Source organism: Sus scrofa, chromosome 4 (assembly GCF_000003025.6).
Source record: "Sus scrofa isolate TJ Tabasco breed Duroc chromosome 4, Sscrofa11.1, whole genome shotgun sequence".
NCBI lineage: Eukaryota > Metazoa > Chordata > Mammalia > Artiodactyla > Suidae > Sus > Sus scrofa.
Window position 1 is genome coordinate 101906664 of NC_010446.5, and position 14579 is coordinate 101921242.

At 54.6% G+C, this 14579-nt stretch overlaps 1 protein-coding gene across 1 annotated transcript in view; it reads left to right on the forward strand.

Moving 5' to 3' along the window:
- The window catches only part of TBX15 (T-box 15), a 113390-nt gene continuing 111038 nt past the window's right edge, over window positions 12228-14579 (forward strand). Inside the window, 2 exon segments of the mRNA XM_001926903.7 lie at window positions 12228-12244; window positions 12349-13568. Of these exon segments, the coding sequence (XP_001926938.5) occupies window positions 13364-13568 (205 nt within the window). The 5' untranslated portion in view covers window positions 12228-12244; window positions 12349-13363.

A 14579-nucleotide genomic window follows, 5' to 3' on the forward strand; every position in this document is an offset into this window, starting at 1 on the left:
CTCCCAGAAGCCAGTAGCTGCTTGACTCTGGCCCTAGCCCACCAGGAACCCAGTGGGGCAGGCCTGGATGCCAGGTCTCCTGGGGCTTCAAGGCCAGGTGCTGAGCTTCCTCTCTGCAGCTTCCTTCCTCCCAGTGCCCGATGGTGGAGGGCTCCTGTCACACACCCCAGCAGGCAGACGCGGGGCACTGGGCTCCTCTGGGGCCTGCCCTGGCGCTCTTCTAATCTCGCAGTCCCATAACTATAGGGACAAGTTGTTTAGTGAAGCTCCTCAGACAATGGAAAGTTCCCTGTTTCCTGGACGTTGTGTTGGGGGGGGGCGGAGCCCAGCCCTGTTCTTGCCTTCTCTGCCCCCCTCAGCCACTGGGCAGCAGAAGGAGGCGGCCAGAGGACTCCTGCCTTTGGCCAGAAGACCCATGGCTACAGCGCCGCCACCTCTGCACCTGCCTGGCTGAGGTGAGATGCGCAGTGGGCGTCCGGTCGGTGCGTACTGGCCGTGCAGAGCTGCTCCCGCTGCAGGGCGATGACTCGACCTCGAGTGGCGAGTGGCGGGAGAAGGGAGTGCGAGGCGGGTGGAATCGCGCCCAGAGAGCGGGATGAACACGAATTTTTAGATGCTGGGGAAAAAGTCCTAACTGCCACTCAGGAACCGAGGACAAGTCAATGAAGTATTAAGGATCTTGATTTTCTTATCTAGAAATGAGGACTTCATGTTGCCCCTCACTCCCCACCCCGTGACAGTTTTTTTCCAAGATGCTGTCCCGCGGGTGGCCGGGGAGACAGGGAACCCAGAGCTGGAGAGAGCAGGCTGGGCTGTTTTAACTCTTCCTCCTCTGGCAGGAAACTTTGAAATTTCAAACGTCAGAAATGGCCATTCGGGGACAACTCAAGTCAAGTGCAATCGAGGTGATATTGCACTCTCGTCTTTCCAGGAAAGGAAAGACCTCCCGGGTTTGGGAGAAGCCGAGTCTTCCGGCTTCCACCCAGGACCCGCCCCAAAGGGCGCGGGGAGCCCAGTGGTTACGTGGCGGTCCCCCTGCGTCGCTTGCTGGGAAGGTAGGTGCCGCACACGGGAGAGGAAAATCCCTCCGCCGCCTGTCTCCTCAGTATACAGCGAAAGCGGAGAGACGGGCGACCCCTCTCCAGGACTCAGCCCAACCCGGATTCAGTTTCTTTGGCCGCGAGCTCCCAAGCCCTGGGAACCCGCGGAGCACCCCGAGCGCCTTCCACCCGGGCACCCGGGCCACACTTCCTAGTTCGCGGTGTGGCGGGTACTAGCCCTGCGCTTCGCTTAAGAAAAGCGCTTGGGGGCCCACGGGAGCTCCAGATTAATCGACCAGGCCTGCATAGTCGCCCAGTTGGCCCGTTACATGGAAATATCCACAGTCAAGACCCTCGCTGCTCTTTGCCTGAAGAGCCTGGGATTGACCCGGGTATCCCGAATAATCCGAATCCTAACCAAGTTCACTCCAGTCCTTCTGGCAGCGCAGAAGCTGACTAGGAGCCTCTGGCAGCTACTTGAGCAGGGACAAGTATTGTCCATGGTTTATTCGGATATTTGACAACCCGACGTCCTGTAGGTGATTAGCCGCCCTCGCCACGCCCCTACTCGCGTTCAGCGGTTGGTGTCTGGGCAGGAGTCTCGGGGCTCTGATTCTAGGCGGGTGTGGAGTTGGTCAAGACAAGGTTTCTCTCGGCGCCCAGGACCAGCGCAGCTACGCGCTTCCCCGCTGCGCACCCCCGCGAAGCTGGAGGGGAAGGGAATTTAAAATACGCTGGTCAAAATTCACTGTTGAGAACACTTTGAAGTTGGGTAACTGTGACTGCGCCACTCTCCCCCGCTCCCTCCCCCAACTCCCCGCTCGGCCAGATGCACCAGAAAGCGGCGCTTTGATCTTGTAAAGCGGCAATTTATATTTCTTTAAAAATTTTTTTTTCTGTAAAAAGATGATTGGACTGGGAGAAAATAATGTAATTCCGCGGGCACAGGGCTGAGGCGAGGCTCTCTGGGCTGGGCCAGGGCTGGGCCCGAGGCGCTAGACACATCTGTTTGCCCTGGTTTGCAGCGCATTCCTCTCCGCCAGAGTTTCTTCTTCCCCTCCCCCGGCGGACCGGTCCTGGTGATTCGATCCGGGCAGGAAGCTGGGCTGTATTTGTCTCCGACCCAGAGCTGCTGGGCGAGCTGGTGGGTGGGGGAGAGCTGGTAGGTGGGGGGAGGTTTGCAGTAGGAAAAGCTAAGGTGTCGAGGCGCCTAGTTAGGCGATTTGAATTGCAAGGGAGGGAAGGAGGAGCTCAGAGAGAACAAGTACCCCCTGCCTTCCAAGAGAACTAGGTGCCCTTCACCCTCTTCTTCCCCAGGAAAGGAGTTGGGGCAGCTGCAGACTCCTGAGGCGGAGGGCCAATACCAGCCCCTTCTCATCATCAGTGGGATTTGCTGAAATATAACCAACAGGAATCCTTTCTCAGCGTTTTGCCTACTAACTTCAAATTGGATTAAGATTAGGGAGAATATTAAACTAAGGAAAGCACCAGTCAAATGCCATCATCTTTCCCCGACTCCTCCCACCCTCGCACGCAGAGAGGGCGCCCTCCCTCCTCTGCCTAGGCCTGCCCGCCAAACGCCCACTGTTCTGGCCTCCACTTGGGCTCTCTGATTCCCTGGGGTCCTCAGCCCCTCAGCTCTATCTCTCCATAACTCTGTCTACTCTAACTGGACTCTCTTCTCTTTCCTCTCTCTGACACCCAGAGACTCTCTGTCCAGTGCTTGAGGAAGAGGTGCGTGGGGTGTCACCCATCCAGGCCTGTCAGTCAGCAGGCTGCTTCAAGTAAGAAGGCTTACTGAGGGCTTCAAAACCTAGGCGGCCAGGGTTCTGCTGCACATGATGAGCTTGCTGTAAAGACTCATTTTCCAACCTCCCCCCACCCCCAATTCTCTACCCTGGCTCACCTCACATCCTACCTTCCGCAGATGGGGCAGGGGGCAGGATCCTGCTACTGGGGCTAGGTTTTTGGGAGTTGAAGCAATCCTGACCTCTTTCCTTCTATTTTTCTTCCCCTTTGTTTTCTTTTTCTTTCCTTTTGTTATTTTTGATATTTTTCCTTTCTTTCTTCTTTAAGTTTTGCCTTTCTTTTTATCTGTCCTTTCCCTCTCAGATTCCTCTGGCTTTTGCTTTTTCCAGCCTCTCTCCATCTTAAAAACCCTAATCATGTTTCTCAGGCTCCAAGGAGGCCACCAGCGGGCTTGTCCACACACACTGCTACCTCCAGATAGAGCCTGCAGGGGGCGTGTGGGAAACCGGGAGCAAAACTGAAGCTGACTAGCAGGAGGGCTCAGGGGAGTCCTGGGGCCCAAGGCTCTGGAGAGGGACTCGCTGGCTCCTTCTTGCAGGTGAATGACCAACATTCCCACTCACTCATGTTTTGCCCCACAGTCTTCCCTGCAAGATACGGCATGTGTCAGCTCCACTTCCAGTTACAATGTAAAAATTCAGGAAAAATCCATGGAAAGAAGGCTAGCAGTTTTCCTAGGCAGGTAGGAGAGCCGCCAGGCCAATTGGCTGGGTGGAAAAATGCTTCTCTGGCACCGAGGGAAACTCGCTGGTGGGTGGGTAAAGATTAGCAGCAAGGGCAGGAGGGAGGTTAAGGAGCAGGGGGAGCTCAAGCCTTGGATAACACCCACACCAAGGAAACCCACCCAACACTCCATCGCCTGGACAGGCTTTTGAAGGCGGTGTTTGTGCAGAGCAAGTTCGCCAGCGAGGCTGGATTTGCCATCAGAGGGAGAGAAAAAAAGAGCCCAAGAAAAGAGGCCGCCAACATTCCACCAAGAAACCGAAATCTCGGGAAAAGGGGGAAAGGAGGAGGGAAGGTCTTCTAGCGTTTCACCCACTTCCCTCTTTCTGGATCCCGCAGGAAATGGCCAGCTGGGGCCATCCTCGGACTCCTCCCCAAAGCCTCCTCTGCACCTATGCTCCGGTTCCCCCATCAGCCTTCCCTGCGGGTGGGAGGGAAGACCCAGGCCTGCAGCTTGGGAGAAGGGAGGTGGCCAAAGTCACCAGGTGCTGACAAACCGGACCCAGCTCAATTTGAGCCACGACTTTGGGGCACCCCGGCACGCTCAGCGGTGCGCCCTCTGAGAGGCAGGGGCGTCTGCGTCCTCTTGCCCAGGCCGGGTAGCCCTTCCAGGGCGCCTGAGACCTTGCTTGCCACATGCAGCCAGACGCTTTTTCTCCCGAGCCAGAGCCAAGGTTTTTCTTGGGAACTCCAGCGCTCTGCCTTACGCCGGCCCCAAAGACTTCGAGTTTCCCAGCCCTGTCTCTTCTCTGGCGACAAATCTGATTTCCAAGGCCTCCGTTAATTCTGAGGAATAAACGACTGATACCAGTGCTCAAGCCCCAAGACCTGTTCCTTATTTACATTCCACTGGGATCTGAGCAGGAGAAACGACAATTACAATATAGGGAGGACTTTGATGACCTCAGAGTTAAGCCCTGTGAACGTGTGAATGGGGCCAGCGGGGAGGGAAGGAAACAGTTTGGCAGCATTTGAGGGACCACCGTAAGGAGTAGTATTTCTCTAGTGACCTTGGACTTCTCCAGATGGCTGCCACACCGCAGGATTAACAGTCTATACTCAGAGAAGCCCCCAATCTGAGCGCAGAGACAATCTGCATGGCCCTGGCTCCCATCCACGATGGTGTGGACAGATTCCACTAGTGGAGGACGGGTGCTTCAAACTGAGTTGAGGGCTCCAAAGTTGCCTCTCATCACTCAGGGACCAGCCCAGATGTGTGTGGAGGATGGCAGCCTAGAGATTACGCGGGAGGCCGGGGGAGAGGCTGAAAGTCTTTAAGGAGGGACTGGTTTGGATGGCGAACCAAACAATGGTCAGAGCCCGACAGCCTCGGCTTCAGCGAAGCAGCCCAGACTGACAAGTCTGCTGCTAAGGCCAGCTTGAGGTGGGTACTTTGGAGCCACCAGAACCTAACCAGAGCTTGACGGCTTGATCAGGGTTGACTGAGCCCCGCTAGGGACACCAGCCCTCAGGTTTCCTTCTGGAAACAACTGGTGTGACTCCTGCCATGACATCTGTTCTGCTCAGCACCCAGGCACTTCTGGCTTTGAGGAAAAAACCCAGTGGGAACCCTGCCCTTTGATCGCCTCACTCGAAAGAAAGGATACTGTGCTCTAGCTGCGAAGGCCTCCTAATTGTGTTTTAAATGAGATATACTTATTTTTGGCCACTAGAAGACAATTCTATCAAAGTCCCTTTCTTGAACCCTCCCCAACCTCTCCCCCAGTCACCTGCAAGCAGAGAAAATCCAGGTGTGCAAGTTGTATGTATGTGTGTTGCACCCAGAGAGGTTTAGGGGCATAGAGATTAAGAATTCTAGCTCTAGAGCTAGAAAACCTGCATAAGAAGCTGTTAAATCCTGGCCAAGTTACATAACCCCGTCCCACCTCAATTTTCTCATCTGTAAAATGGGGCTGGTAACACAAGCCTTGGTTCATAGAACTTGAAATGGGTAGAATGAGTCCGTGTGTGTAAAGCAATTAGCAGAGGGCCTGGCACGGAGTAAAAGACTCAATAAATATTAGCTGTTCATAAGTGGTGCAGACCAGAGAGGTGGTACAGAACGAGATATGGCACGAGAGGAAGGTGGCGGAGGTCAATACTACTTATCTTTTCTCTCTGCCTTTCCTGGAAGCAGGGGCCCCTAGATGGTATTGCCTTCTGCTGTTATTCTGAGCTGGGTCAAAAGTTCTCACTTCCAGTGAGGACAGCCAAGGAGAGCAATACCGGGGCAGGTGTCAGTGGTGCATTTCCAGCCCACCCTACTGCTGCTGGCCTTGACCCCTTAGAGACCTCAAACCTCCTGAGCCCCTGGGGCTGCAGACACCACGGAGGATTAGAAGAATGTGGATTTGGGTTTGTTCTGTCTGGGGAATGCCTTTGCTTAACCTGAATTTGTTGACTGTCCTATAAGATCCTTGGAAAGAGTGTGTATATTTTTCCTGACCAGGGATAGACAGCTTTCCTCACCTCTGGCTTTCTGGGTAGGTGGCTGTGGGCAGAGTGCAGTGCCTCCTGCCGCTGTTTGAATGTGACCAGCAGTGGGATTGCCCCCTCGCCCACCTTTTCTCAGGCCCCGGAACCCTGGCAGTGTGTATGACTCTCCACGGGAAACCCAATGTGTGTCTTTGTTCCGAAAAACAGTTTGAGTTATTTTTAAAAAGCATGTAATTTGTTTAGTTACAAAACAATGTTATGTATATATATGTATATATTTATATGGTCTTATGTGGTACATAATATAGATAACATGAGACATATAACATATACCATATGTATAATATGATATATAATATATGCATATCAAAGAAGTGTTTTCATATATTAAAAAAATTAAATATATAAAAACAATTTTAAATGTATTTAAAAAACACCAATAGTGTTTTACCTGCCGGTAATCTCCCTACCCATGCTCAGTTTTGGTGTTACCAACCACACCTCCCAAGAATTCCAGATTTTCTTCCCCCTTTGGTTTGGTTTTGTCCAAGAAGCGTCAAAGAGGTGGCCTCTGAATTATGGACCAAAACTAAAAGAGCCTCCCTAGACCTAGCTCATGCCTTTTGCTGGCTCCTCCTTCCCCAGGGTGAGGACAGAGGCAGGAACGCGTGACCACCCCAGCTCCTCCGACCTCCACACACCGAGGATCTAATTCCCAGCCCCTCCTCTAGCTTCAAGGTCAGAGAGCTGTTTTCCACTCTCCTGGTATGATGGACAATCCGTGCTCTACTTGTGGAGCGGGAGAGATTGATCTGTAGGGAGGCCAAACAATCCACTTGTCTGCGTTTGTGTGGTGACGGCTCAGGGCTTGGCTGGCTCACGTAGTTCTATCGAGGACATTTTGCTCCTGGGTGGCCGATTTTTATTAGTAAAATGTGAAATCCAAACACTTCTGGCAAAAAAAAAAAAAAAAAGCCATCACATCAAGGCCTAACGCCTCAAATCATTTGCTTTCAGCTTCTGGTCTTCCTGGCAGCCCCACTTCAGGGCTCTAGGCACCCCTCTCCGCCAGCCTCAGCTCCCCCTCAGGAACTCCCTAGGTAACCTCTTTAGATCCCAGGGCCCCTGCAGGCTGTGTTAGACTCTGGGGCCTGATGCTTCTTCCCTTTTCACTCCCACAAAAGTGATTATTATTCAGATAATCCTTTCTCTCGGTGGAAAAAGCAAAGAGAAGGCTTAACCTTGCTTAGCCAAGCACCTGCAAACACAAGAGGAAGGGGAGAGGGCGTCACATTAGGGGGCACACCTGGGCGACCTGGGAGTCTGCGAGTCAGAAAAGACTCAGAGGAATCCGCTACCTAGGAAGTATCTGGCCCCAGGGCTTGGCTTTCTGGCCCAAGGCCGGCAGCTGGCGGGTGGAAGGGGCTACCCGCGACTAAAACCGTATCAGACAGAACCCTGTTGCTCCTGCTTGGTCCCACCGTTTGTGGCTGCCTGGTCTCCCAGTCCCTGCTAGGGCTCCCAGTTTGGAGTGCCCTGGTCTCACCCAGGCATTGTGTGGTGCGCTCCAGGGGTGAGGCCTCCAGGCTGGTCTTCCTCATGTTTCCCTTCTCCCTTGCCTGAGACACCTTGACCTGGAAGGTGTTTCTCTGCAGATGAAAAAGAAGAGGCCTGGGAACAACCACCTGGACAAAGCTTCAGGAGAGGAGGCAGAGCCTGAGGGAGCTGCGGAGTGAGGAACTGCCATGGGGAGAACTGCCAAACCGCCAAAGGCTTGTAGATTTCTGCGGCCTTGGGGCCAGATGAGTGTGCGGCTAAGATGCCTGTGAGTGACTGACGCGGTGTCCCCAAGCACGTATTGTTCCTACGGGCGGGCGTGTTCGATTCTAGAAGGGCCTGTGGCTACGAGGATGTAGCCCTGCGCCGGGTGTCCATGCACGTGTGTGCTGCGGAAGAGCTATAGCCATGGCTTTGTGTAGTCACGCAAAACGGTGCACGGACCTTGTACTTAGAAGCTTCCTCCCGAAGCCTGTAGTCGTTACCGATGTGCCTGCCTTTATTTCGGGGGGCACGAAATTTCACTGGTAGCCTCAAAAGCCCGTTTTGGTGTGGGTCGCTTAGGGTTGTCAAGCAAACCTGAGCTCCAGGGGGTGCGAAATGTTACCTTCCAGACCAACCCAAGCCAGGGGCTGGAGGGCCTTCCAGGAAGCCCCCTCGCCTCGAGCCGCAGGCCCGCCTTCCCTGCGCGGCGCTCTCCGGAGGCTGACTCCTCCCTCGCACTGCGGGGGCTCCGCGCTGGCTTGCGCTTTCGCTTCTTGCGGAGCCCGGCGGGGCCCGAGCTGGCGCCCCGCGCGGCGGGCGCACAGCGAAGGCGAAGGGCCGGCTGCGGCTCGCACGGGGCGCCCAGGAGAGAGGAGCTGGGCCTGGGGGAACAGGATTTCCTCGCCTCTTGGGCGCGGCCGCTCGGCCCAGCCGCACAAGGCCCCCTTTGTGGAGGGTGGAGGGGCCCAGCTCCGGCGCAGACCGAAGCCGGCGAACAATAGCGCAATGTTGCCGCCCGCCGGGCCAGGCTCTCCCGGCTACACCGCGGCCGCCGAAGGCAAGGAAACCGGGTGGCGCTTTTTTATAGTCCCAAATATAAAATCGGGGCTTTCTCCCTTTACGCTCGCCTCCTACCCCAACGCCGATAGAAAGCAGATAAATTTATGAAGGGCGAGCTAAGAGAATAATTACAGGGTGAAGGCCGTTAAATTTTATTTCCAGTCCCAAAGGCAAAACCTGCGATTTTATTGCAAACATCTGGAAGGACCGAGAGGTGGGCACGCTGCTGGTTTAAAATGAAAACAAAAGATTTTATTTCGCGAAAACAAAAAAACATCATTAAAGACCCCGTCGCCCCCACGGACTTTTATTTTTAAAAAGTGTGAGGGGGTGGTTGAGCAGTCAAAGACCCACGACGGTCCCACAGCTCCCGGCAACCTGGCCCGAAGCGGGCGACGGGAGGGAGATGCGGTAGGCAGGAGTGGGCCCGCGCAGTCTCGCGGGGCTGGCACTGGGCCGGCGATTCCAGAAACCAATTCCCAGCCCACGCCCACGCGAGGGCTCCAGGCCAGTCGTGCCACCCCATAACGGGGCGCCAGTTTGGGAAAAGAAGTGAAAAGTGGGTACACTGGCCTCACATTCCCAGAAAGTTCTCTCACAACCATAATAAAACCTCAGGTCTGTCCAGTCTCCCACTGATTATCTTGCCCGATTGGCTGATTGGCTCAGTTGTAAGGGATTTAAACAGGGAAACGGAGGCACCAGCCATCCGTTGCTTTACCAAAGGTCCCATAGTTTAGAGCTGGATGGGAATTGGCCGCTGGGCTGCACCTGCCCTGGAGACCTGATGGTTTCCTCCCACCTTATAGCTGCAGCCTACTCTTTCATACCTGCCTAGACAGGCCGAATTCATGGTAATTTTCTCACCTCTGTAGGATGTCCTGACAACGCATTTAAGGGCAGCCTCACGTGTCCTGCTGGCCACCAATCTTTAAATTTGTTTCCGATTACTTAAAAATGCAAAATCACAGCCTCTGGTGGATCACGTAGATATGGAGGCATTCGCAGTGGTATCTAGGGGTATTAGGTTTGGAGATTCAGAAAGAAAGGACAGACCCGTGGAGGATGCAGAGGCCCCATTTCTAGGATTCTTGTCCCTATCTTGCAGCGCTCTGCTGTTCCTTTGAAAAGTCAAAATATGTGGACACAGTTTTAGGTGAGCAGTCACTGTTGGCTTTCCTCCTGGACATCCACTTCCCATAGGTGAGGTGGCCAGTGAGTTCTTCTTCCCCCTCCTCCATCCCTTCTGACATCTTCCCTGCTTAATAACCTTCTCATCCTTTTGGGGGCCCTGCAGGGGGTGGGGTAGGGTAGGGCCTGAAATGGACTTGAATTGGACTCCCCACCTGTAGATTCCACCCAGGGCTGAAGGGTGGAGCCTAGGCAGGGAAACCTAGGGATTGTCTCAGGAATTATCCTCATGCACTGGGGACTCCATCTCATTCCTGAAGGTTAAAGGAGAGAGAAACTGAGGTAATGAGAGGAAATTTTGAAGCCCATTGAGGTGATGAGTAGAAGGAGAATGCAGACCATTCTCCTTGATAATCACATGTAATCCCCAATCCTCTTTTTCTTCTCCCCAGTTGCATAGCGTATACACCCAAGTCACGCACATTAAACCATCCTGCTTAATCTTTTTCTCCAGCCCTCTTTCCTGTCAACACAGGGTCACACACCACGTGCATCATCCTGGGAAAAACTTAAATTGACTCCTATAGTCACAGAAAGAAAAATTTTCCACCCCTCCCATTTACCTAGAAGAAAACTCCTATTTTCACGTTTCCAAACCCGTCTGGTTTCATTGCCATCTGTTTAATTTTAATGGCCTCACCCACAATTCTGGGATATATGTGTATGGGGGGGGCAACCTAGGTGCAACCCGAAGGAAGGTTGTAGGAGCGCCTCTGAGAACTCTGTGCATAGTGTATGCTTTGGGGTTGGTGCAGATGCAGGATGTTGAAGGCACTGCCCATTTTTCTGTTTGACTCTTGGACATGTGTGTATGGACACTTACATCGTGCAGGCCTTCTGGACATGCATCTAGGTGCTGGGTAACTAAAACGTTCTCTTTTTGAGAACGTTTTATGACCTCAGGAAGGGTGCATGGCCTGTGCTGCATCAATTTCGCAAACAAACCAGGTCTGTGAGAGAAGAGAAAGCAAGAGGCTACCAGGGAGATGGGACATGCAGGCGATGGGGGAGGAGGAAAATGCTGGGAAAGAACAGAGGCCGCCCCATTGCTAGTCTATCTGGGCTGGTCCTGGCAGGCTCCAGCCAAGGGCAGTAATCGCAAGCCAAAAGAGAGGTTTAAGCCACAGGGGAAGCTAACTGTGTTCCTGGCCTGCCGTTTCTCCAGCTCCTTTGCTGAAGCCTGGGAGTGTTGAATGCCTGGTCACTTTCGGTGAGGTCGGCCTAGAAGCAACCCTGAGCGGTGACTGAGGTGCAAAGCCCTTGGCCTTGCCACTCCTCCTTTTGCCTGGCAACTCAATGGCCCGAAGGGCTCAGTGCCCCATCCCAGTGTTTTTGGAGTGCTGCTTGGGACCCTCAAGCCTGGGATGCAGGCTCCTGGAATGCCCTGGAGACCAAGCCTTGCTGAATTATACTCATCCAGTGGCTTTTCCATTATTCTTTCTGCATTTGCTGTGCCAATCGCTTCCTCTTCTCCAGGCTGGAGCCCAATTTGAGCGAGCTCCAAAAATGGCCTTTTTTGCTCTCTTCCAAAGAGTCCCAAGGTACCTTCAGGCCACTGGGCCCAGCTGTTACCTCCAGCACTAGAGCACATCCAACTGTAATAGCAAGAACTAGCTTCCCACAGCCCCTCAGTGGTCAGGAGGGAAATGTGCCATTTCAGAGGTCCAACAGGCTCTCCATTCTTGCCCCAAGGTGCAAGGACTGATGAGCCCTCATTCTTGGGGAGTCTGTGACACACCTTGGGCCCCCCTTTCCCAGGCTTTCAAGTTCAGGCCCTGCCCACAGCCTGAGTGTTGAGGAGACTTGCCTGCTGGGGCCTCTAGATCTGTCGTTCGCACCAGGGAGCTCTCTTTCCTGCCTCTTTGAGCAGGGATAGAAGCGTCTTAACCAGGGCGTTGGGAAGATCGAGCTGCGGCTCAGCCGTCGCCTGCGAAATCCGAGACCTTTTTCCAGCTTGGCAGGATCAACTTCTTGGCCCCTCTGTACTGGCCGTGCACTGGTCTGCGCCCCAGGGTCTTCTTCCGCAGCACAAGACCAGACCTGGGAGAGGGGTGTGGGGAATCCGAATGACCAAAAGTGTTGGATTTAAGTTCCTTAGAAACCTCTGATGACTGCAGTGTCCTGAAAGATTTTTTTTTTTTTTTAAAGGGTGGAGGGAGGATCAGTGGGGCGGAGAGAGCCGGGCTCCAGAGGTGATCGGATTTGAAGGGAATTTTGAAAAGCTCCTTCGCCGCTGTCAAAGTTCCTCGCTGCCCTCGCCCATACCCTCTCGGTGGGTTCTCCAGAGCAAGCGCCCCGAGCAGGCGAGGCTCGGCTTAGCATCCACGCCGAACGGAAGGAGAGCGTTTGCTGTGTGCGGGCCCAGTCTGGATCCGCCTACGGAGCGCGCGGTAAGCCGGGTGCCCACTGCCGGCCTCTCGCGTTGAGGGCGCTACGTCTACCAGGTAGAGCTGGAAGGAGGAAGCGATCTTTAAATTTTCAATTACAAGGCCCTGGATAGTAATGAGGCTTTTTTGTTTGTTTGTTTGTTTCGTTTTGCCTTAACCAGAGTTGCTTAGAAATCGTTCGACAGGAAAGGACCTGTGTAGCGAAACCCCGGAGGAATGAGCAGATCTAAAGGCATCTGGGGTCAAGCGCGAGATTATCAGAGTCGTTTTCCGGGTGTATTTGGGCAGGTTGACATTTTGTCAGAGCCCCCAAGTTCCAGATCCACAGTTAAAATTCCCGATCCATAGCTAAAATAGGTCTATGAGACCTAGCAGATTTGGGAGGAAAAGGTACGGATTTGGGGCTTGCAGGAGTTTGTAACGGCACAAGATCAGACCTCTACTTTTAGCTCCCCTCCTTCCAGCGAGGAGCCGTGGGGGGACCGGGAAGCCAGGGGTTAAAGTTGGCCCAGGAGCATCCCGGGGACAACCCGCGCGGAGCCTTGGCCAGAGCCTCAGTCTCTCCCCTCCTCTCATTGGCCCTTGCCGGCAGGGTTTCTCCTGTTCCCTCTTTGCCATTGGTCGGGGGCTGGCTTTTTTTCCCCTCAGTCTTTCTCTTCCTCCCCCCTCCCTCTCCCTCGCCCCTCGGACAGGAGCGCACCGCCTGCCCCCAGCTCCTCGGGAAGGGAGGAATTTAGAAAAAAAAGTTTCCCAGAAATTTGGATCAGAGGAAGGACGGGAAGACCAAGAGAGGAAGAGGGAGAGGGAGGAGAGAAAGGGAGAGGGAGGAGAGAGAATTAAAAAAAAAAAAAGATGAAGTCCAGTCTGCACAGCCTGTGAGCGCCTGCCCGGGTGGGTGGGAAGCAGGACTCGGGCGCTCATGCAGCGAGTGAGCGGCGCTCGGGGCGCTCGTTCCTAGCGGCTGGGGCAGCTAGGGGCGTCGGTCCGAGCCGGCGGTGGCGGGCGGGGGAGGGCGCTGGGGGAGGGTGCCTAGGACCAGCGGAGCCACCGCCTTCAGACTCCACTGCCTCGCTGCCGCCTTTCCCGGGCCCAGCCCGGCGGGCGCTCGGAGCGTGAGGGCTCGGGCTGCTCCCTCAGTAGCGAGGGCGAGAGGGGGCCTGGGTGCGGGCGGCTAAGATGAGTGAAAGGAGAAGATCTGCAGTCGCCCTGAGCTCGCGAGCACATGCCTTCTCCGTTGAAGCCTTGATCGGCTCAAATAAAAAGCGGAAACTGCGAGACTGGGAGGAGAAGGGGCTGGACCTGTCCATGGAGGCGCTGAGCCCCGCAGGCCCACTCGGAGACACGGAGGACGCGGCCGCGCACGGCCTGGAGCCTCACCCGGGTGAGTGCGTAGGGCCAGAACGCGGGAGGCGGGCGGAGAGTGGACGCCAGGCGGCCCGCCGGCGGGGAGAGTGGGGAGGCGAGAGGCCCTGGTCGTGACGCGGTCTGGCTCCAACCCGGGTTTCTTTTCCTTCGCGCAAATGCCTTGAGCCTTCTCCAGATTCGCCCGAACCAATTTGGGGGAACTGGCCTGCGCTTTGCATTTTCGTCTCCAACCGCAAGCAAAGAAGCCTGCATGCTCAAATCCCCTTCTCTTTCTGGGAGCGGAGTGCAGTGTTCACGGCTCCCGCAGCTGAGGGAGCTGCAGGCCCCCGGGGTTAAATGGGGCGCGGATCGAAGGTAAGGGCGGGAGCGGAGAGTCCCAAGGACTGGCACAGAATTCTCTGTCCGACACTCCTGGGGGAATCGCCCAGTTTGTCCTACTTAGCCTTCAATCTCGGTCCTCGTCCTTCCCCCAGCAACTTTTCTGGAACTCAGATTGTTTTGTTTCTCCTGCTCCCAGTGACGAGGGAGCTTATTATGTTTCTACTTCGTTGGCGTTTAAGGAAAGAGGAATGGATGTTACCTCCCTTGCCCCTCGCCCTGGGCCACTTTTCAGGGCCCACATCTCTGCGTAGTTGTGGGGAGCGGTGCAATAACGTGTGTCTCAGAACTGTGCGAATTCCGTGCACACTCTATGCACACAACACGTAAAACACCGGGCGGATGTCCATGTCAACATTTTAACAGAACCTAGGGGTGGGGGGAGAAACAACTTAACGTTTTGTATTAAGTGCCAAGATTTCAACTGTGCAAAACAGCCCCGGGGAACAGCTGTTGTCGGAAGAATCTAGCGCGCGCACACATACACACGCGCGCGCACACACACACTCACTCTCACACACACCACACACACACACACACACAGAGGCAATGCTTGCAGCTTGGTTTCGTGCCTCGGAAACTTTCCAGCCAGGATTTCTAAAACTTTTCTGGAGGTGCTCCTGCTGACCAACTAGGGCTGGAGGAGTAG